The sequence below is a fragment of the Pieris brassicae genome, chromosome 6 (assembly GCF_905147105.1).
Source record: "Pieris brassicae chromosome 6, ilPieBrab1.1, whole genome shotgun sequence".
Taxonomy (NCBI): Eukaryota; Metazoa; Arthropoda; class Insecta; order Lepidoptera; family Pieridae; genus Pieris; species Pieris brassicae.
Genome location: NC_059670.1, coordinates 17,662,737 through 17,687,759, shown reverse-complemented (window position 1 = coordinate 17,687,759; position 25,023 = coordinate 17,662,737). Strand labels below are relative to the sequence as shown.

The window sequence follows — 25,023 nt, the reverse complement described above, 5'->3', positions numbered from 1 at the left end:
TTGTAGTACCACAAAATTAGTACCGATACATGTAGATTTAGGAAAGCTTTCAGATTCAAAAATCAAATACTTAAATTAAATACAACATACATAACACCACATCTCATTAATCTTGCGAGAGGTGGCAACACTCGCCAAACTGGTCAACAAGTAACAAATATGTAACAAGATTCATTTCAATCAAGTTAAAAGTAATTATTCTAGTCTGTGCACTGTAAGTACAAATATCAACTTAGCGGTTAGGTTCATGAAATTATTGTGACTAAAGATAGAGATAAATAATTAAGGCTTGAAACTGAAAATAATATTATGATAAATATTAATTAATACACATGACTGATACTCTATCAGTAACTAGAAATAGAGAATCGACTGGCGCTACACGTCTACAATTTTTTATTCTATACAGCTGACCAAATTAAATTATAAGACTTATGACTCAGACAACTAATGAATTGTGGTAACTGTGTTCAATGGCAATGCTCACAGCATTAGTGTTTAAAAGCCATGCCAGTAGCTAGGAGGTCTGGAAATCGAGAAAAAACTGTTGTATCAAAAGTTTTGTAAGTATCACTTGTGACTAATCGCATGATTTTCAAGCCTTGAAAATTACCTTGATCAGTGAACCATAGCTTTATGAAGACAATCAATTACTTTAATAACATTATATTGTGATATTTTGACGATACTATGCACGACGTCGGAAGTTGTTTAACAACTGAAATCTATGTGTGTTATCTTATCAGAAAGATTATGTATTCAAAAGACTGACATGCCGTGTAATGGGCACAATATTGCAAATCAGTACTCCTACAGAAAAGCTGAAAGTTATTTTGGTGTGATAGTTCGTGGGCCTATGGAACGAAAAGAGTTGACCCTAAGTTTTCACAATCTTATTAAACGAGGTAGATTTTGTAGTGTGATGCTTTTGTGTTTGTTTAAAAAAGTTTGGCTTGAATTTACTTTAAAAAATGTGTTTTAAATATAGTGGTTATTCATTATTATTAATTTTGACAGACATTCTACAACTAAGCAATATCCAAAATATTAATAATAGTTCCAATAGTGAATTTACAAAAATGAATTGATGTGTTTTTATTATATTTACTTATCAATATGCTTTATATATTAACCATTTGGAATATAACACTACTTTTACTAAAAGTTGTTAAAAAAAATTAAACTTATTTTAAAATAATTAGAATTATTATCTTTTTAAAAAGCGACAGTTCTGCTTATGCTTATCTTTCATTGTTCAAAAACAAGATGTTTATATCAATAATTTATCAGATACTACACAATAAAATTAAATCCATAATGATATATATGTATCTTGTAAAATCATGAGTGATGGATACAACAATTTTATGAATGTTATGATCATAACAACATAGTTTTAACTACACCATTTATTTATTATTATATATGTATTTTTTTGGATCTAATAATAATTTATGTTATTTGTAAATAAATAAAAATAAATCAAGGTGTGGTATTATGTAGTATATATTGAGTGTTTGTTTTTAACAACAAGCATAGTATAAGACATAGTACATAGTATAATAAGATGTGTATTGGATAATTATTCATTCAATAAAACTTTTGAAAACCATGTTAATAATATGGCTCTTTTTTTATAGATGAAGAATTATACAGTTACACAAATCAAGGTATGGAGACCCCAACGCCGTCATCACCTGGTGATTGCCTGCAAGGAATATTTCAAAACCTGGATTCCTTGACACCTGGAATAGACTCTGATTTTGATGAATGCCTTGCAGTTCCTGAGTCTCTCTCTGTTATAGAAATAGATAAATGTAAAGAGGAAACTGATGCATCAGGTGAAATATTTATACAATATTGTTATATTGTTGAATTATTTCCTTGGAAGTTGTGTATGGAAAATAAATGTAGCATATTGTTTTTAAGAATACGTCATTTTGAATTTGACAGTACTATCTCATGTTACATGAATATGTTAATATGTAGTAGCATGAAACTCCGCTATTATTGCGAGTTATTTGCCTGCTTTCTTTTTCAGTCACTATGGGCCGTAGGTATAATGTTTTATTCATGCGATCAGCATGATCACATGTTTGTAACAGATCATTGTATAGAGTTATTTTTAATTTCATTCTCTGTGTAAAATAATATGAGCACCCTTAAGATATTGTTATTATTTACTTATTTGTGAAAACTACGGCCATAGAGTAAAATATTTTAAAAAGTATTTAGGGAAGCAATATGTTTAGCCAAGAATTTCTTACTTTGAGAATATGTTGGTATTTAAATAATACAGTTGTGTGTAAATTAATCTTTAGTATATTATATATTTATTTGTGTTAACTATTTATTAATGGGCTTCATGTCAAATCAAGTGCTTATTTTATTAATTCGCCTTGTAGACTTAATTAGCTTTTTATTAAATAACTTTGTATTAAAACACTAATCAATTTTTTTCAGTACCTCTAGCTAAATCAGTGTCTTACAAAAGCATACACTCTACGCCTATAAAATTCAAATCAGTGCATAGGAAAGTGTTCATTCCTGGTGTTGAAATAAAGGTGCGATTTGTGGAAAATGAAAGGAGTGTTACCACACATCTTCTTAATCCTAATCTGTGAGTATTAAAACTTTCCATAGATAAAACAGACATATTTTAGACGTTGCCGAGTTACGAGTTAACCTTATAAATAGTTATAAACTAGAATTAAATTAACTTTTTCAAAAGTTTTTTAAGAGTTTCAAACTAAATTTTTATTAACTAAATTAGAATTGTCGAACCAATTTTACTTTTTGAAGTTTGACATAATTAACAGTACTTACTGAAATACGGGAATCGCAATTCCGTCTGTCATTTTATCAATATTTTCGACATAATAATAAAACGTAGATTAAACACGGTATACGTTTAATACCATTTTTATATGGACATGGTAACATATACTTTAATAACTAGTTCACATATATATATTTATATAGATAGATATATGATAAAAAGGTAAAGTATGTGGGGTATATCCTTCAAGAAAAGAGCGTACAAATTCTTAAAAGGCCGGCAACGCACTCGCGAGCCCTCTGGCATTGAGAGTGTCCATGGGCGGCGGTATCACTTAACATCAGGTGAGCCTCCTGCCCGTTTGCCCCCTATTTTATAAAAAAAAAAAAAATCTTCTGAACCGATTTGCAAAATTCTTTTACCAATAGAAAGCTACAAACTAATAAATAAATATTATACAAAAAATTGTTTGTGGTGCAGCGTAAAACGGAGAAATCACGCTCAAACCAAAAGCTGCCTCAACGATTACGTATATATGATTGAGTAGGTACTAGTGAAAAGTAGGGATTGGCAATGTCTACAAAAAAATTAGCGATGGTATGTGTCTATACTCGACGCATTATGAAGTTATGAACTGGGGCTTCGGGTTATATATCATATTTGTCTGCCTGTCTCGCTAGCTCTTATAGGTGTAGTGATGTGCGTAAGGATTGCAGAGGTGCATATCGCTAACGAGATAGGTACGATCCGAATGCTAGTAATAATTTCTCGCTATCTGAAAATAAAACATTTAATTTGTAAGATTAAATGTTTGTTTCGACGTAATAATAGATTGTTTTTGTAAAAGGTAACGAAGTGTGAATAATAGATCGTAATGTGGCCCTGAAAAGGGCTGCTTTTTTATTATCTAGGGATATTTGTTAGTTCGTCAAAAATCCTCATCCGTATCTTTCTCATTTGTTGTCATCTTCCTGTAGGTTAATTATCAGAGCTTGATCCCCTAAAATAGTTTCCTTAAGTCCTTATCCTGGACCCCGAGTACGTAGGTAGCTAAGTATCAATCCGGTTACATTCCTACTGTCATTGGCATTTGTTGCCCGACGACTCAGTTTAAAATGCGTCGACTTTAACTTTTATATTACCTCAACCCATGAGCGTTGCAGTCCCTCAAAGCTGGGTTCTCTTGCCCCTTCTGTTCACGCTGTTCACCTGCGACATCCCTAGGGCCCCCAATGTGGAGCCTAGCCCTCTATGATGACACCGCTCTCTATACCAACAACAAAGATAGAGGTGGCATCGTAAACAAACACCAGACCGCAACTAGTTGCTAGGCGAATGGATTTGGAAATGGGGCTTCCAAATAAAGACAAGGGTGTCGCAGTTCTCTTTGTCAGGGCAACCCCGGTGCTCTTGCTCATTCTCGGGAAAAAGTTTGCCTCAGAAAAGAGGTAACCCTATAAGGGCAAGACATCCCTTGGAAACAGTCCGTCAAATATCTAGGAGTCACGCTCGATAGCGGCATGTCGTAAGCATATAGCAAGAAAGCCTCTTTTGTCCTCAGTTGGCGTCAACACGCCACTTCGCAAGGCTAAACATCGCCAACCAAAAAAATATATATATTACAGTCTGTGTTTAGTCTATTCGTAATAAATCTCGATCTCACGGAATTTATGGCATATTCATCAATATCTAGACTGATTAATGAAGAAAGTTTAGGTTTATAAGTTGAGTTGCCAATGTTGGAATGCGGCAGTCGTTTATTTTATCGTAAATAGTCTCCTTTAAAAATAAGTCCTTAAAATACGATTATTAACTTATGTATATCAAGCGCTAGTTGACCTTCTAAGACTATGCATATGCCTTAGTATATGTGTTCAATACGATAAACGTAAGATTATATCCATTAGACGAAACTACCATGACGTCATGACTTAGATAAGGCCCCTACAATGAAAATAGAATGCGGTCATTGACGTATACCGTTTATACTATGGTTCGTAATACGGTCGACTACGTAATTAACCCACTTGGAGATTGCAGGAAAAAACTAACCAAAAAGAGCGATTAAAAATAAACAGTAATTATTTTATTATATTTCTTTCCCATCTAAGTGCGAAACACTCTAACACTAAGTCACTCAAGAAATATTGCAAATAATTTTGACATAACAAATAAAGACAGGTCTACGCTAAAGCAGTATTGGTAGTTGCTGTAACACGAAGACATGCCAATATTTTTCTTAAATTATACGTGACTATGGATACGAGTCCTTAAGTCGAATAAATAGCCAGCAATGTTGCTAGTAAATATAATTGTTTTTGAACAGAATCACTCTCTTTACGCTTGCTAATAAGCATTTTTTTTTAATTCTGCAAAAACTATATGTTACCCTAATAGTAACTTTTGCGACTGTTGCTTACTGAGGGTAATATATGTTTCGATGTTTATAGTTACGAAGTGTTTTATTCTTTAATAGCATAGATTATTATTAAATACATTAAAAGGTATACATTGAAACACAGAGCGCGGTCTCAGATTAGGAAATTTACCATCGATAGCAGAAATTGCAATAAACTATTATATATAAATTATACGACCGCATTTCCCTTTGGGAATTCATAGAAAGCGCATTTGGACTGTATCATAATTGTTTTTTTTTTGTTTCAAATGATTATGAGGTATACAAAAACTTATTGTTACGTTATGACGTCAACGCTTTTGTTCAAGCTAGGTCATTGAATGCCAAGTTGTCATTCAAAGTACAATCCAAGAATTAATAGATAAAGATCTTTCCATCGCATATTAGCAATCAGCGATTTGACGTCGTTAGCCTTGTCTTTCCTGCTAGTTACTATCTGTATCAAGACCAAAGTTCATCACAGGCAGCTATTAAATTTAAAATAAAAAGTCAATGGCGCTACAACCTTTTTAGCTCTGGGCCTCAGATTCTGTATCAGTTTCATGATCATTTGTTAAACGAATAGGCGAGTAGGTGATCAGTCTTCTGTGCTTGACGCACGCCGTCGACTTTTTTGGTCTAAGGCAAGCCGGTTTCCTTACGATGTTTTATCACCGTTCGAGCTAATGTTAAATGTGCACATAGAAAGAGAATCCATTGGTGCACAGCCGGGGATCGAACCTACGACCTCAGGGATGAGAGTCGCACGCTGAAGCCACTAGGCCAACACTGCTCTAAGCAGCACTCTAAACTAAGAAATTTACTGAAACAAAAACTACGTTACGAATTTTCAAAGTCCAAATGATATTTTAAACGGCAATACATCCGTGATACTTGTTTCAGATATACAATAAACCTGGAACATGGCGACTTCAAATGGACGATAAAAAAGCGATACAAACACATACTCTACTTGCACCAACAACTGGCTTTGTATAGAACGTCGTTAAAAATACCATTCCCAACAAAATCACACAAAACAAGACGAGCTAGTTTTAAAAATACAGTGGATACGGAGGAAAAGGCCGAAAGAATAGCTTTGGAGGCTCTACCTCGAAGTAATTCTAAGAAACGGGAAGGTAGACCGAGGAAACGGAAAGGTGCTCTGCCAAGGTAATAATGGAATTGTTCTAAATTTAAATAATATTAATTCAGTGTTACCTCAACCTCTTTGGGGTCTTTTTTTCTCATTAAATTCGAAATTAAAATAGAATCACAGATAGATCTAATATTAAAAGGCTTGTTTTCACGATAGGAGATTAATTATGAATTATATTTTATCGCCACCAGACAAGTACCAACGACTATCTGATCCTCTTAATAAGTTACATTTGATTAAATTACACTTAAAAAGTGCAAATATTCATTTAATTACAATTGCAACATAAATGTTTGCATTGTTACAGAAATACAGAATGTTATATGTTATAAATTTAGATTTTGCGAGAAATTTCTGACTATTTAATTTAACCCAAAAACATTGAAATAAAACAAAAAATAGTTTGATCGAAGGTAGCGATATCATCCCACCAAAAATTTATGTCGAATTCAAAAAAAATCTAAGAAGGTTAACAAACCTTTTTTTGAAGTTTGTTAACAAGAACTTTCATCACTAATATATTGTAAAAAAACTTCTAGCCGGGATACCGACATCAAATCATTAGTTACAACGTACTAAAAATAAAAATAAAATTTTTTTTTTTAATATTATGGCTTTTATATTAATATATTATATTTATTGCATATTTTAACTTTAAACCAGTTTCAAGAAAAAAAATGTTATAAAGGTAATATAATAAGAATCAATTGACTATTTTTTTACAATGAACTGTGTCGTTCATCTTATATGACAGTGTGTAAAATACGTCATAAAACAATTAACATTCCTTCTGTTTTCTCTTTTTTATTAATTATTTTTTGTTGGACGTTTCCAACTTTAAGGATACTATTTTAAAAACACTTGCTTCAAGTTTTAATATATATAAGAAACATTACACACATTTATGATTTACAATAATTTACGTTTATATATCACTAGGTTGTCTCACTGTCCGCGTCTAGAAGACAATTACATTTTCATAACAGAAAACAATCATTTTATATAAAATATAAACAGACATTCCAATATTCGAAATTAAAACTTTTGCCTGCCTTTTACATATACAAACTCCAACAATTTTAGTCAGAAATTGACCAATACATTATGTTGCATATACCTTAAACAGAAAGGTTTAAAAAACACCACCATTAACTCATATGAGTGATTTTTTATTCGTCATACATAGAGTAATTAACATGCGTAACATTGAACTGGATAAAATACAAGTTAATTAGTGACCTTATATAGTGTTTCGTTACAGATTTCCTCGCAAGCCCGAGGTGATGATTACGTACGAAGGCATTCAACTTCGTATGAAACAATTGGAAGAATATTTGTACAATCTACTCAATATATCTATTTATAGAAATCACCACGAAACTGTAAGTATTTTACATACCTCGAACCTTTTTATATAATTTTTTTAATGATCCTATAAAACAATTCAATTCGCATTTTTTAAATATAAATTACGCTAGATTCTATATTTACAAACGTTACTTGTAGTAAACAACGGTCGAGGACGAAAAATTTAACTATTAAAGTAAACTTCTAAAGTCAAAGTGATGATTGTCTACTTTTTTTTCCCTTTCTTGGCCTGCACGGTTTGTGCTTTAGCCATGCAAAAAAGTTAGGAAGTGTGTTATTACATTTATTGTATTGGTTTGGAAATTGGATCGGAATTTTGAAAAGGATCAGATAGATTCGGTATATAATAAGTACATAAATGATTATAATTTTATATTGTTATGAAAAATGAAACTGGCTAAAATTCTATATGCATCAATATTTATATTAGATTGAACGATAGAGATTGAATGAAAAGGAATTTTAATGGACCAAAGGATTGTCTACTTTACAATGTGAAATATTTCATGGAATTACTGCAGCGTAACATAATAATTGTTTGTAGAAAGATATTGTTTTCTTTTGAGTTTTCTAAACAAATATTATTTTAATTATCAGGTGGCATTTTTGGAGGTCTCCCAAATGTCTTTTATATCGGAATTGGGGTCCAAAGGCAAAGAGGGCATAATCGAGAAACGCACGGGATCTACTCGACCCGGTCAGGCTGGTTGCAACTGTTTCGGACTATTGGGCAATATGGTGTGTGTTCGGTGAGATTGTTTATGTGCTCATGATCATTATCGTTTTCTCAGGAATAATAATAATTGATTTATTTGTATTATAAATTAGGTTTCGAACTCATGCATTTTTTTACAATTCATGTTTTATTGTTTTCTAAACCGTGGTTGAGAGTTGCATATTTGTCATATTTTCTATAAAGTTTATTTTTTAATTCTTGTGCCGAAACTGTAAATAAAAATAAAATAGTATTATAGTTTAGTTCATTTAGTCATGAGTTTCCACGTTTCCCGTGGTAGGAAAGGTCGCGTTTCAGAAGCGAAAAACCTAAATCTGCCGTTGCGAACGGCAAAACTATTTATTTATTTAATAATACAATGTTGCCATGAAGCAAAAATGGAATTCACATACACAAAGTCAATTAGGCAAAATACAGATTACACGATTTTTTTTTATTATAAATTATACGTCTGTTTTATAGTAAAAAATATATCTATTGTCTAAATTATATTGTGGTTGGCCCAATTCTTTTGTAATGTTATTTTATAAATGGGTTGGTACAGAATTATAAGTGAATATTTTTAATATTAAAACAATATTTTACATAATATATAAATTGTAATTTTCCAGGTGCAATTATTTCTGCACGGCATTGGTATGCGCAAAATTTCAAGAGCGATGGTTATTTGTCAAGGATACCTTCTTTGGGTATATTAGACCCAGCGATGGTGTCATCAAGGGTGTCATGTTGTTTGACCAAGGGTATGTTTCAAATATACTTAATAGAAAACAATAATTAATTTCTCTGCCTGTATTTTTTTTTCGTTCCATGCAGCTTGGTAAAAAATTGTAAGTACTAAGTTTTTAGATAACATTGAAATCATTGTTGCGTATTAAAATTTTAGCGAAATTTAAAATTATTCGTGATAACCATAATAAAGCAGAAAGTTTTAGGTAAATTTAAAATTATTAGTGATAACGATAATATGAAGCAATTCGGAAATATATTTTTTGTAGATTCGAAGTATCAAGTGGTATGTATTCTACGGGTCTCAGCAATGGGCTACAAATATTGAACCAGCACAGACAGTTGGTCATCAAATGCTGGACCAAACGGAAGAGTAAAGAGTGGATGCACTACTTAAAAACTGTTGCTAACCAATCTGGTGAGTACAGTGCTGAAAATTATTGAAGATGTTAGTATGAGTGAACTTAAATTTGTGTAATTTCACCTCTAAAAAACAGCTTTAAAAACCGAGGGACATAATGAATTTATTTCTAATTATACTAAACATAAATTAAAATAATCCAGTAAAGCTACAACCCCCCAGCCTCAGATTGCATATTTTGTTATATTTTTCATAGACAAGTGGGTGATCAATCTTCTGTTTCACAAATGCCGTCGATTGTATTTTAGACATGCCGGTTTACGTTGTTTCGAGCAGTGTTGGCCTAGTGGCTTCAGCGTGCGACTCTCATCCCTGAGGTCGTAAGTTGGATCCCCGGCTGTGCACCAATTTACTATTTTCTATTTGCGCATTTAACATTAGCTCGATCGGTGAAGGAAAACATTGAGAGGAAACCGGCTTGCCTTAGACCCAAAAAGTCGACGGCGTGTGTCAGGCACAGAAGGCTGATCACCTACTTGCCTAATAGATTAACAAATAATCATGAAACAGATACTGAAATCTGAGGCCCAGACCTATTGAGGTTGTAGTGCCATTGATTTTTTTTTGTTTACGTTGTTTGCTTTCGAGCGAGTGACACACAGACATAAAAGGTCCATTGGTGCACAGCCTAGGATCGAACCTACGAACAGGAATGAGAGAGTCGCACGCTGAAGCCATTAAGCCAACCCTGCTCATTAATAAAAGTATATGTAATTGAACCTTGGCCAAGCTTATTTAATAAATGAAATTCTTTTTCGGACACGAAGGTGTAGGTTCAGTAAAAATAAAATATTTATTAGTCGGTTGGTACAAATATCAGATGAATATGGTGTGCTTTATACTTTGCTATACGAATGTTGAACCAAACATTTATTTGAAATAAGGTGGCTAATGTGTAAGAACCCAGCTACATCTTTCACTGTTAGTTTTGTATTAAATTATTTGTTCTTACTTTGCTATACGAATGTTGAACCAAACATTTATTTGAAAAAAGTTGTCTAATGTGTAAGAACCCAGCTACATCTTTCACTGTTAGTTTTGTATTAAATTATTTGTTCTTACTTTGCTATACGAATGTTGAACCAAACATTTATTTGAAAAAAGTTGTCTAATGTGTAAGAACCCAGCTACATCTTTCACTGTTAGTTTTGTATTAAATTATTTGTTCTTACTTTGCTATACGAATGTTGAACCAAACATTTATTTGAAAAAAGTTGTCTAATGTGTAAGAACCCAGCTACATCTTTCACTGTTAGTTTTGTATTAAATTATTTGTTCTTACTTTGCTATACGAATGTTGAACCAAACATTTATTTGAAAAAAGTTGTCTAATGTGTAAGAACCCAGCTACATCTTTCACTGTTAGTTTTGTATTAAATTATTTGTTCTTACTTTGCTATACGAATGTTGAACCAAACATTTATTTGAAAAAAGTTGTCTAATGTGTAAGAACCCAGCTACATCTTTCACTGTTAGTTTTGTATTAAATTATTTGTTCTTACTTTGCTATACGAATGTTGAACCAAACATTTATTTGAAAAAAGTTGTCTAATGTGTAAGAACCCAGCTACATCTTTCACTGTTAGTTTTGTATTAAATTATTTGTTCTTACTTTGCTATACGAATGTTGAACCAAACATTTATTTGAAAAAAGTTGTCTAATGTGTAAGAACCCAGCTACATCTTTCACTGTTAGTTTTGTATTAAATTATTTGTTCTTACTTTGCTATACGAATGTTGAACCAAACATTTATTTGAAAAAAGTTGTCTAATGTGTAAGAACCCAGCTACATCTTTCACTGTTAGTTTTGTATTAAATTATTTGTTCTTACTTTGCTATACGAATGTTGAACCAAACATTTATTTGAAAAAAGTTGTCTAATGTGTAAGAACCCAGCTACATCTTTCACTGTTAGTTTTGTATTAAATTATTTGTTCTTACTTTGCTATACGAATGTTGAACCAAACATTTATTTGAAAAAAGTTGTCTAATGTGTAAGAACCCAGCTACATCTTTCACTGTTAGTTTTGTATTAAATTATTTGTTCTTACTTTGCTATACGAATGTTGAACCAAACATTTATTTGAAAAAAGTTGTCTAATGTGTAAGAACCCAGCTACATCTTTCACTGTTAGTTTTGTATTAAATTATTTGTTCTTACTTTGCTATACGAATGTTGAACCAAACATTTATTTGAAAAAAGTTGTCTAATGTGTAAGAACCCAGCTACATCTTTCACTGTTAGTTTTGTATTAAATTATTTGTTCTTACTTTGCTATACGAATGTTGAACCAAACATTTATTTGAAAAAAGTTGTCTAATGTGTAAGAACCCAGCTACATCTTTCACTGTTAGTTTTGTATTAAATTATTTGTTCTTACTTTGCTATACGAATGTTGAACCAAACATTTATTTGAAAAAAGTTGTCTAATGTGTAAGAACCCAGCTACATCTTTCACTGTTAGTTTTGTATTAAATTATTTGTTCTTACTTTGCTATACGAATGTTGAACCAAACATTTATTTGAAAAAAGTTGTCTAATGTGTAAGAACCAAGCTCCATCTTTCACTGTTAGTTTTGTATTAAATTATTTTCTTGTATATTTTTGCCATAACACAAACAATATAAAAAATCTACAGCTCGTGACTTCACATACCCGAACGTACACCATTCGTTCGCGCCCGCGCGTCCGTCTACGCCCGTGGCCATGTTCGTTGACGGATGCGATTATCTCTCAGCGGTAGCAGATGCTATGGAATTGGCTAGAGAAGAGATTTTCATAGCGGATTGGTGGCTCAGTCCGGAGATTTATATGAAGCGACCAGCACTCAATGGTGACTATTGGAGGTTGGATACTATATTGAAGAGGAAAGCGGTAAGTCTTTAATTATATCTTAATAAATTATACATGAATCAAAATGATCAAGTTTAGTCAAGCATATCCACACCACAATATCAGATTTGGATGATTATAGATCGGAAAAATAATTGGCTTTAAAGAATTATCAAAAGCAAAATTGTCTCTTGCACGTCATTAGCGGTTAGGTTATAATCTCTAATGAAAGATCTGAATTTAATTGTCTATAAACATGTCTATTAGCACACTAATTAACATGATTTGGATGATTTCAGGCTCAAGGCATCAGAGTCTTCATAATGCTATACAAAGAAGTGGAAATGGCGCTCGGTATCAATAGTTTTTATAGTAAAAGCAGATTGGCAACTGAAAATATTAAGGTAAGGACAGTAAAACACAACAAAGATTCAGAATTGAGAGCGCGCTAAGTACTACTTCCGCTTGTCTTATGCATTTTTGAGGTAAGGAAGTCTATCCTACCGCACTCTCGACTTTTAATGTTACCCTTATGCAATTGTGTTTGAAAATTTATAACAGAAAAATTGTTAAAAATTTATTATCAACCAAAAATGTTTCTAAAATTTACTGTGCAAAGTATCCTACTATGGAATTCCTTACCAATTTATATCAGACGAGCTTTGTCTTTCTGCCTCGTAATTAGCTACTACTTATATATATATTAATTGTGAGTCACTTAAACTTTGGCACAGCTTTTACATTTCTGTTTATACATATTATTATTTATATTTTTTATTTAATTTTAGTTATAGCTGCATGTTATTTTGAGTTTTTTTTTGTTATTTAATTATGCACTTCTTGTATTGTTATTGTTCCATATTAGGGTTGCTTGGAAGAAATCGCTTGTTAGCGATAAGTCCGCCTATTGCCTAATAATTTATGTAACCTACTTACTTTTTTTGTATAATTATGTATATTATAGTAACGAAGTATAAATAAATAAAATTTAGAAGAATCGTCACTGATCTTTCTTAGCTTTAAAATAAATTGAGTTACAGGGGCGGTTGGATCCTGATAATAATAAAAGCCTTTATTGGTGTAATTGCTTATACCACACATAAAAATAAACATTAATAATTAATCGACAAGCCGGTAATTTGTGTTATACAGCTTGTTCTTGGAGATAGGCCTCCTTTAAGGGCCTTCACTCTTTTCTGTTTCTAGCTTTACATAGCCACATAAGGCCTGCTGCTCTTTGTAAATCATTTTCCCATCTTTTTATTTGTCTTCCTCGTTTTCTTTTGTCATAGCGAGGAAGCTTTTTTGCGTCCCTTTATCTTCTCCCGTAATGTGTCCTGTATATTTCAATTTCAATCTTTTAGAAGAAGTAACAGCATTCGTAAACTTTGTCATGTCCATTATTTCTTCTAGTTTTACTCTATCTTTCCATTGCACACCTAGAGCACTCATTTTTTTACTATTCAGGCATACTCTTAGTTTGTTTTCTTGTTTATCAGTAAGTGACCAGTTGTGACATCAGGCACGGTAATATACAGGCATCAAATACTTTTCATTTTCAAGTTTCTGTATTCATTACTTCTGACAGTGACTGAGATTCTAGTATGACACTATTAATGTTTTCTCAGGTCTTTCGGCACCCAGACCATGCTAAGATTGGAGTTTTCTTCTGGGCACACCACGAAAAGATAGTTTGCGTTGACCAAACTGTTGCCTTTCTTGGGGGCATCGACCTATGCTATGGACGCTGGGATGATTATAGACATAGGTATGTCAAAATTGTGTTGGAAGTGGCTGGATGAGTAGGTTGCACCTTGAGGTCGTGATTACGAATCACAGCTGTGCCTCAATTGAGTTTCTGTGAAGGAAAGCGTCGTTAGGAAACCTTTGGAAAGTTTGAGTTTAAAGCATGCCCTTAGACCAAATAGTTGACGTGGCGTGTCAGACACAGAAGGCTGACCTATTGTTTATTAGAAAAAACAGTTACAGAGAACTGAGGCAAAGATCAAGAGTATCGCCGGTGTTTTGTATGTATGTTACTAATATTTTTTTATATACAATTAATAATTGTAATTTTGTTCTAAATGTTATTCTGACTTTGTAATGTGTCTCTGCTTTATGTGTGTGTAATATTATATCTGTAAGTGTCTGTGTATTTGTAATACGATTAATCAACAGACTTACAGACCTCGGTAATATATCGCAGCCGAAAACATCAATAAGAAGTAAGAAGAAAACTTCAAGTTCTCCTGGAGGTGGTCTTTTCGTTGCTCGTGAGAATAACATGGATGCGGCAATTGAACTAGCGAAAGCCACCAAGGATATCGTCATTGGGTATAACGAGTAAGAATGCAATTTGAAATTTTTTATAAATAAAAATGTATCGCAAACCGCGAAGACGGCTGAAAGGAAATATTTATGGAGATTATGTTTTTTTTAATTCCGGAAAACCGAACAGTCACTGTGGGGTAGTAAAGCCAAATGTATTTGCTGCTACAAACGTAGACTCAAAGACACACTTGGTTCCATTCCTTATGTCTAAGTAACTTTACTTTATCAAAGTGGTTGCCTGTAAATGATCTCTCGAAAGCGATAAGGCCGCTCGTTGCCCTCCTTAATATTTTTTTTATTAACTGTTCTGTATTTCTTGCAACGAAATTAAATTGTTTAAATTAATTAAACTGTTAATTCCGGTATACGTATCACACAATAATTTGTTTCCCGAGAATGGGGATCCACAAAAGTGAAGATGGAAGATCGACAAATGATGTTTTAACTAGTTTATTTTCTAGGGTGATACAAGAAGATATCGACCAAAATGCACAAGGTGAAGCGGAGAACGTACCAAACCCTGATTTGCCAGTCCTTGAACCCGGAGACCATCTCCTCATATCTCAGGACAAGGACGAGAAACAAAACGTACTAGGCAAATTAACAAATAGAGGGAAAGATTTTATTGGTATAATTTATCCGCCGTACGAAGAAGAAAGGAATGACAAGAAATTTGATGACTCAGAAAGAAAGAAGGCAGAGAAGTATGCGAGATCCAATGATGAGGTTCTTTTGACGGATGCACTGGGTTTGAAGGTGGATGGGGTTAAACCTACACCACTAGCGCAGGTACGTCCTTTATTTGCACATCGTAAACACATTTATTTATTTCGTAATCCGACAGCTAATATAGATTATATATAACAAAAACAATTACACTAAAGATATAGCCTAAGATGGAATACATAATACAGTGGAATATCTATAACTCGAACGCGTTAAGTCGAAAAAAATTGCCAAGCCATTCCCCTGAACCCCCGAATACGCGGTATCTCGAATTATTTAGACTTTGTAACTCGAACAAAATGTAATTTCCCTACGAAGTATTTATTATACATATTTCTATAACTCGAATTTCAAAAAGGAGACTCCGTAAGTCATAGTTAGTAAAATAATGGCAATACGATGTTCAGGTTCGGGGCTTCTAATCTATTGTTTTTAATGAATACATCCATCTTTCTAAGAAACACAGCTGTGAACGTTATGTTTATAAAAAATCTGTAAACAGTTTTAAATTAAACTACCGCATTTTTTTTAGTGTTCAGTTTACTTCATTAATATGTAATTCGTTTTAATAAAAAAAATATACTAATATTAAGTTGAATTGTTATTCAAATTCGACTCTACAAATCTAAAAAGACACTTAGATGGGATAGTGTATGATGTGTGATTTCGAAAGACAGCAGAGTCATCGCGCCTTAGTCTTACGAAATTTCAGCAGTTAAATCATATACATTTCGAAGTTCTTGTTAAGTCGTTAACTCGATTTTTTGTTGTTAACTTGATTTTGAAAAAGGTTCAAACATTACGAAAGGAAAACAAAAAAGTATTCAATACAATTAGTAGTAAGTTAAATACCTAATTCGGCTGTGTGGTGTAGTGGTGTGAAAGCGAGCTAATGTACGTATGAGGGAGTATGTGTGCTCATTATTCTTGATGAAGGTTTTTTAGCGCAATAGATATCCTTAAAAAAGAGTAACTTTAAACCGATAGCAATAACTTTTTACATTTAATAGTAAGGGACAAATATTAACGCACGAAAAATATTTTTTTTGATTATTCATTCATTTTCATTTAGTTAGAAAAGCTTGTAGTGAATTTTAAAGGATTAATTTACCTGTCAAAATATTGATGTAAATATGATTTTTTGTATTTTCTGCAGGTCGTTGAAGGGAGAGTTATAACGGAAAGCACAAAGAAAGTTCTAGAGGGAATGGAGGGGAACTCGAAAATATGGATCGGAAAGGATTATGTCAACTTTATTGTGAAGGACTTCAATAATTTGGATTCACCATTTGTTGGTAAAATTAAAAGTCATTATAAACTATCTAACGTTTGGGAGGAGCAACGCTCCATAATTAAAATGTATGATATTAATTAGATAAATGTGAAACCAGTATGTCCGCGGTATATCTGTATCTTCTGTCTCTGTCTGGCTTCGAGAAAGTGAACAGGAGTTTAGATAAGATGCCTTAACAGTAGTGTATGTAGAAAGTCTAAAACTAAATTTGTATGAAACTTTGTCGACACGAGCTGTCATTTTCATACAAATTAAGTTTTCGATTTTCTACATACACTACTACATAGGCTGCTTAACTTCTACCCGCTCACCGTATACAATCTAAAAATACGACTAAAGGACTGGCTCATGAACATACCCTACACAGAGTTAGAGCTTCTTCTGAGGCCTAGTATGTAGTTACAGACTTTATTCATTCACTCACTGACTCACTCACTCACACATTTACTTATGCACTCAAGTGTGTTCATATTAGTTAAAAATTAATAACAAAAATAAATAAAATAAAAGATGTAACTAAATTAAATATTTTAAGGAATGTATAATTAAGTTTGTTATGAAAGACCTGGAAACTCTGACACAGGTATTTTTTACTTAAAAGAGTTCCCAAATCTTACACATTGTAATGCAATTGTACTTAAAATGAATAAACACATATTTTATTTATTACTACTGTTAAGGCATCTTGACTAAACCTCTTGATTCTTAATACACCGACAACGCATTTGTGAGCCTTCTGACATTGGCATGAGTCTCCTATACAAATACACCTATAATTGCACTTGTAACGACCCGCTTTTAATGTCAAAATAAATGTGATTTCAGACCTTGTGGATAGAAATACAACGCCTAGAATGCCTTGGCACGATATTGGTGTGATGATACAAGGCGCGGCCGCAAGAGACGTTGCCCGACATTTTGTGCAACGGTGGAATGCCATCAAATTGGAAAAAGCTAGGTATATAAACTTAAAGCTTTATACTTTGAAGTCGTTCTAGATTCGATTTGTGAAAACTAAAGTGAATACTGTTCTGAATTTAATTTTGTGATTTTTTAATTTAAAACTTTCAAGGTTAAAAATATAGTCGAGTTTTCTTTGAAAGAAAAATAACTGAAATATGTAATTAACAAACTTAGAGTTTCAAGGTTAAAAATATAGTCGAGTTTTCTTTGAAAGAAAAATAACTGAAATATGTAATTAACAAACTTAGAGTTTCAAGGTTAAAAATATAGTCGAGTTTTTTTTAAAGAAAAATAACTCAAATATGTAATTGACAAACTTAGAGTTTCAAGGATAAAAATATAGTCGAGTTTTTTTTAAAGAAAAATAACTCAAATATGTAATTGACAAACTTAGAGTTTCAAGGTTAAAAATATAGTCGAGTTTTTTTTAAAGAAAAATATGTGCAATATTTCGGTTACTTTTCTTAATATCTATTAAAAAAACCAGTGGCGCTACAACCCTTGGTTTTGGTCTCAGTTTTCTGTATCTGTTTCTTAATAAATGGTTGTAATAGACATCAAATGATCAGGCTGCTTGACACGCTGACAACCTTTTCGGTAATTTCACAGTATAAGCGAGAACTGGAAACACACAGAAAGTTTTACACACATTTAGTGGTATGCGCGGTTCGAACCTCAGGGCTGAGAATCCCATAATGAGAAGGTTCTCATTATCTCTCTATATATATATAAAATTCTCGTGTCACAATGTTCGTTCCCATACTCCACTGATACGGCTCGACCGATTCTTCTATATTTCATTTCTATATATGTCAAACCCCTTAGTGATAAGGGTTGTCCACCCCAAATTTTATTTTTTTATGATACACCAACCGTTCTACTATCGACCCCTATGTTTAATTTGTTAATTAAAACATTATGAAATATTAACAATACTAAATTTTATCATTCCGGAAAACCGAACAGTCTCTGAGGTCAGGAAAATGTTCCATGTTGGTATGCACTAAAAAGGTAGGCTAAGAAAAATCACATTAAGGAGAAGCGAAGTTTGTGGGGGCAGCTAGTTAAAATATAATTTTAGTTTTTAACCTACTTCTTCTTCGACTTCTCTTGTGGACCGAAAACCAAAGGTTTACAAATAATAGTTATAACAGAAATCCTTGTAGGACCCAAGCAATAATAAGTTGCGTTTGTTTCAGGCAAAACAGTAATTATCCGTATTTATTACCCAAGACGTATACGGACATCAAGCCTTTACAAGATCTCGCCGAGTTATTGAGTATCAATGTCAATAATGTTTCCTGTCAGGTAAGGCATTTTGATTTATTTGAGATAAAATATGTTACAGTTCGAAGGAACAAAATTTAAAAAAAAATTACATTTACCCACTACCGAAATATGAATGTAAAAAATGGCTGAAGACGTTGAGTTATGATGAAACAGAAGATTTAATAACTGTTACTCTATAACACACCCACTCGCCCACACATACACACACACGCACGCCAGCACACACACAAACACACATCAAATTTATTTTTACGATTCCGTTTTCAATGTTTTCTTTTAGCACTGAGGCTGGCTATCTGTCACTCAGGTCTCCTGTTACAGAGACCAGTCTCTCACATACACTTCCAAATGTTATCATCTAAGTTTAATCATAATAACCTTCTATGTATATATGAGAGAAGAAATAAAGATTATTATTATTAGTATCATCGGACGCCAAGTCGTTCCACAACTGAGCGTTTCTTGAGGCAATTTCCGCCATTTCAGGTGAGCCTCCTGCCCGCCTGCCTTCTGTAACATAAAAAAACTATTTTTCGCCCTGATCTAATCTTTTTTTATGACTTATGCTGGTATATATAGTGGCGACTTTTATCTCTCGTATGTAAAATTGTTCATATATGAGAGTCGCACTTAGCCTTAAGTTGCCACTGTATCGGAGGTATAAATTAAAAAATTTCTATAATTGGCTTAGGAAGGAACCAAAAAAAATTGTTCAATTGTCAATTCTAACCTAAGCAAATTATTAAAATGAACTCTTAAAACTGTTTTCAGGTCCTTCGAAGTGTATCCAGCTGGTCTTGTGGTTTCCTGGACCCCGATACAGTGGAACAGAGCATACATGAGGCTTATGTCGATACAATAACGAGGGCACAGCACTATATATATATTGAGAACCAGTTCTTCATCACGCTCTCGAGGACGAATCCCACTGTTCGGAATCAGGTACTCCCATTATATCACAACTGGTTGGATTTTTTCATTTCTGTTAGTAAGTAAATACTAAAAACATGAAATTATTTTGGAAAAACATTTTTTTGTAATTATTTAAGCAGCGTTGATAAAAATTACAATTGCAGATGTACAAACCATAAACGATCTAAATACTTGAGTCTGTGTATTTGTTTATGAGTGTACTTGTGTGTGTCATATGTTGTGTATATCACTTATTTTATTAAAATGTCAATCACAATAAAGGAAAACACTACTATGTTGTGTGTCGTACAGCCTGACGCTTCTACGATATTTGTATAGAAATCTCTTCCTAAAACAACGATTTTTTTAACATTAACCATAACAATACCGTTTTAAAATAGTACAACTTATCGAGTCTCCTTTTTGGCATATTTATACATTTTACTTATATTTTTTAAAGTCAAATTAGTAAGAAAGAAAACGTAAAGAAAAAGCTTTATTATAGTAAACTTCCAGTCATCGGACAATTAGCTAGCATTTTAAGGCTTTGAATAGTTTATGAAAATATTTACAAAAATCCCTGCTAATATTATTGTTATTTTATTAGTTTAATATGTGTTATTGTGTTTAAAAACAGCATTTAAGATGTGACGAGAAAAAATGTGTGCGTGTACTAGTGTACACACGTAAGAAGTGAAACTTGTTTACGACTTTATTTTTCGAAAAGTGATCTACTTTATCCAACTTGGAACAGACCAATTTCCAACACAGAAATTGGTTAAATAAAGTTTAACAAAAATCTTTTATTATCATAGGCATGAATACGAATAATACAATTATTATATTTTACCTTATTCCTACTAAGATTATTACAGAATTTCATTAATTGCAATAGAATTATTACTATTATTGTTATCGTAATTATATATTTTTGTTATTAATGGCTTCGAATCACTTCGAACCAACCGTGGTAGGGACAAGAAAAAGGCGCGTAACGGAAAAAATGTGATGCGTAACCGAAAAATGTGACGGTAATTTTTTCCAACGCCGATAAAGAAGTTTCACTTCAAAAATACATAATTAATCAAGGAAGAAAGTGCACTAGCCACCATTAGTGTCTCTCAGTCTCTGTGCCATTATTTAAAAACACTAAAAAATTTATACTCAAAATTCTGTAGCACATATAATGCATCGTCAGTGAAAATTTGTTTTTGATTAAGGTGGGTAAATATGAAAGTCGAACAAAGTATTTTTTGGTAGCTTAAGGTGCTTAAGCTATGCTATGCTAAGGTGAACGTTCGCGTTGCGTATAATGTGGTGTATTCGGTATTTGATTCCAAAGCTATTAAGTATAGTTGTTTAACCGTTAAACGTTTTTTTTTTCTTTATACAATATTGAAGTAAAGCACCAAATGTTTGTAGAAATTGATTGTCTTGGAATACATACATAGAAAGAAAAGCTAGTGTCAGGGTTCTAATATATTATGAAAATAACTAAGCTTTATAATAATGGAAGTATAACTACAGTCAAAACCCGCCTGAATTCTACTGTATTAGGTCACTTAATAACAATGTTAACGGCTTACGACTATCGGTTTTTAACGACCAAATGTAAATAGTCCCTTCGATTTTGTTACAACAGATTTTGATTGTAATAATAAAAATATTACAGATTGGTGAAGCCCTATTCAACCGCATTATGCGTGCGTTTCGTAGCAAGGAGGTATTTCGCATATACGTCGTGATGCCCTTATTACCGGGCTTTGAGGGAGAAGTTGGAGGTGTTACTGGCACCTCCTTACACGCTGTTACGCACTGGAATTACCAGAGTATATGCAGGTATGTTTTCTATGGCTGTTTGTTTCTATGTTGTTTATGAAAGGAAAGATCTCTATTACATAGTATTGTCTTTTGTTAACATAGCTTTTACACATTAAGAAAACACTTTTTAAACAGATCGATACTATGTATTATTATCATTAACTTATAATTATTTACATCATTTTAATTTTTTCACCATGACCACGCACGTAATCAGTCACAGTGAACACGCACGCTGTAAAGCACGCGAAACGTCGGAAAAATTAAAATGATGCAAATAATTATAAGTTTATTTATATAGCTTTAATCCGTTTAAAAAGTGTTTTCTTAATCTCTATTACAGTTATATTTATTTTCAAAATCAAACAAGAACATTTTTTTTTAATTGCTTAAACATGAAGAACTAACAGTATAAAAAACCACTCAGATATTTAACTTTGAAGAGCTACACATTCATTATTGAAGAAATTATTATGTATATTGGGTACCTCTATCACATTGTGCTTACTAACTCCTTGCAGCGGAACTAGACTAATATATATTTATATATGATATGTTTATGAATACTATTAAACACATCGATAAAAAATTAGGAAATGTATATAATAAACCAATTTTAGGAGTCGTGAGGCCATAATAACCCGTTTGTACGAAGCCGGTCTTCCAGATCCAAGCGAATACATAACATTCCACGGGCTCCGAACCCACTCTTTACTAGATGAAGAGCCAGTTACCGAACTGGTATACGTTCATTCGAAGTTACTTATCGCTGATGATAGATATATTATCTGTGGAAGTGCTAATATTAATGACAGATCCATGATTGGAAAGAGGGATTCGGAAATTGCTGTTTTGTTGCAGGTAAGTTAACATTAGTATTTCTATACTATTGGAATAATGAATAATATTAAGAGGTGGAAAAAGCTGTATAATTGGGCATAACGTACGTCGTTATGGGTAAAAGAATATAACTTTGTAACTGAACCGTAAATTTAACTATTGTCTTTTTATTAAAATAACTTTTACACATTTAAAGAAAACACTTTTTAACGGATTGAAGCTATGTATTATTATAAACTTGTAATTATTTTATATAATATAACTTTTTCTACAGCTGTGATACTTTTTGACATTCATCACGTATTGTTCAGTCACCGTGACCACGCACGCCGTAAAGCACGCGAAACGTCGGGAGAAATTTAAACTTATTATAAGTTTATAATGCATAGCTTCAATCAGTTAAAAAAGTGCTTTCCTTAAACGTAAATTTAACGCTAAAACGTCCATACTTAGCCAATATCTATAAACAATGGTCAGCAAAAAAAATTGTGTGGTTGTAAACAAAAGATATGTTTTTCCTTGGATGGCTCATTTCGGTCGTAATATCTGGAATTTACGCAATGTATAGAAATTTGTTAGAAATGATTAATTAAAAACCTCGTTACTATAGAATGCTTTGAACTGAAGCATATATATTTCAGGAACTTTGATGGTCACTATAGCTCGCATGGTCGTAAATGAATGAATGCTGTATATATATATTTCCTTTTTTTAAATGTATTTACCAAATCTTGCGACATTTATGCATAGCATCAGTTCACTTGACACATCAAAAGTTTCCAAATTAAAAAAATATATATTTTGCCGATTAATGAAAAAAAATATTATTGAGAGTTACATAGTGTGTACACAGCTCTATAAAAATATCTATAATAGTAACTAGTAATTTGACAGTATTGAAATCCTTAATCATCATAATTATTTTTCTAGACTTTTTCTGACATTTACGTAATTTTTCAAGAACCAAAAGGGTGAGAACTTTAATCAATGACAAAACCAAATGTTTAACTACATAGTCTCTTTACTCTACTTTCGTCGCTTTATTTTATCACCTGGTCTGATAACGAATCGAAAGAATACTAAGATCTGTATATAATTATATTCCAGGATGAAACCTTCGAAGATGGTGTGATGAATTCCAAACCTTTCCCAGTTGGTCGGGTGGCTGGTGCCCTCAGGAAAAGATTGTTCCGTGAACATTTGGGCCTCTTGGACCTGGATATGGAGCAGACGGGTATCAATATAGACGACCCATGTGCTGAAAAGTTCTACATCAATGTATGGAAGAGTATATCAAAGAAAAATACGGAAATTTATGAAGAGGTTAGTTTTTTTGTACTGTAGTGGACATACAAACTATGCCGTATTAGGATAACTTAACCAACCGAACCGACCAATTTATATATTGCTAATATATTTATTATTTAGCGCTTTATATATTCATTAGCGCTCAACTCTAAAACGCATATTTTTAGTGAGACCATGATTTCAGGTGTTCCACCCATTACCGACGGACGCGGTGCACACATTCGCCGAACTAAAGAGATATCAAGAGGAAAACTCGGAGACGCTATGGCGTAAAGACCCGGCGCTGGCAAATAGGAAAATAGACCTTATACAGGGCCATTTAGTTGACTTACCGCTTGATTTCTTATGCAATGAAACGTTGACGCCTCGCAACACTTCCATGGAGGGAATGCTGCCTACATCTCTGTGGACGTAGAATCAATTTGTTAAGTTTCAAGTAATCGTAGATGGCACAAAATTAAAGTATGCTGGCCCGAAAGCCCGTTAAGGTAACTAAATAAAGCAAACAATTTTATTCTGTATAACTTTATATACTAATGAATTTAAAACTAAATCCTTTATGTAAATTATTTTAATTACAATGAGACAAAATGAGATTACTATAATTTATTTTTATTAATGATTATGAATATGCAAAAATATTAATATCCTAATGTACCCCTAGATGGCGCGATTATTAACTTTTAATTCCAATGTGTCGAGATTTATTGTACAATGTCCATAAATATACAGCATCAGTTTCGCTTCGATGGTTACTGAATGTATTCCTATTTTTTCATTCCATTTTATACTTAATCAGAACTTAATCTACCTCTTTACATTCTGTATTACCTTGCCTTTAGATATTACTGTAGCACTAGTAAATGTTGTAATAAATAAAGTAGGATTTTAATATGTAAATAGATTTAGTAAGTTGACAAATCTATATATTTTAGATAATTCGTGCAATAAAGATATTTTTTTATAATTTTTTTAGTTTAATTTCCTTATTCGCCATATAAAAATATTATGATTACAATTAAAAGGAGCATAAGTAAACTTTGTTAAACCCATGGATGATCTTATTTCTCACCAATCAATAGTACCGCAATGGCTAACGCAAATTATTCTGACG

At 32.5% G+C, this 25,023-nt stretch overlaps 1 protein-coding gene across 2 annotated transcripts; it reads left to right on the top strand.

Moving 5' to 3' along the window:
- Window positions 1-210: 210 nt before the first annotated feature.
- On the top strand, window positions 211-24,831 carry LOC123710917 (phospholipase D2). Of its 2 annotated transcripts, none has more exons than XM_045663225.1 (21): window positions 211-563; window positions 1,641-1,841; window positions 2,464-2,620; window positions 6,081-6,350; window positions 7,598-7,718; window positions 8,302-8,453; window positions 9,052-9,183; window positions 9,439-9,587; window positions 12,231-12,466; window positions 12,724-12,828; window positions 14,053-14,192; window positions 14,603-14,767; window positions 15,217-15,544; window positions 16,638-16,776; window positions 17,601-17,733; window positions 18,938-19,046; window positions 19,800-19,970; window positions 21,613-21,779; window positions 22,382-22,622; window positions 23,709-23,924; window positions 24,094-24,831. In XM_045663225.1, exons 2-21 carry the CDS (start codon window positions 1,673-1,675, stop codon window positions 24,322-24,324), a joined length of 3,531 nt encoding a protein of 1,176 aa, XP_045519181.1. In that variant the 5' UTR covers window positions 211-563; window positions 1,641-1,672; the 3' UTR covers window positions 24,325-24,831. The 2 variants fall into 2 exon arrangements, with proteins under 2 accessions (XP_045519181.1, XP_045519180.1); XM_045663224.1 differs by lacking the exon at window positions 211-563 and adding an exon at window positions 588-905.
- Window positions 24,832-25,023: the final 192 nt, after the last annotated feature.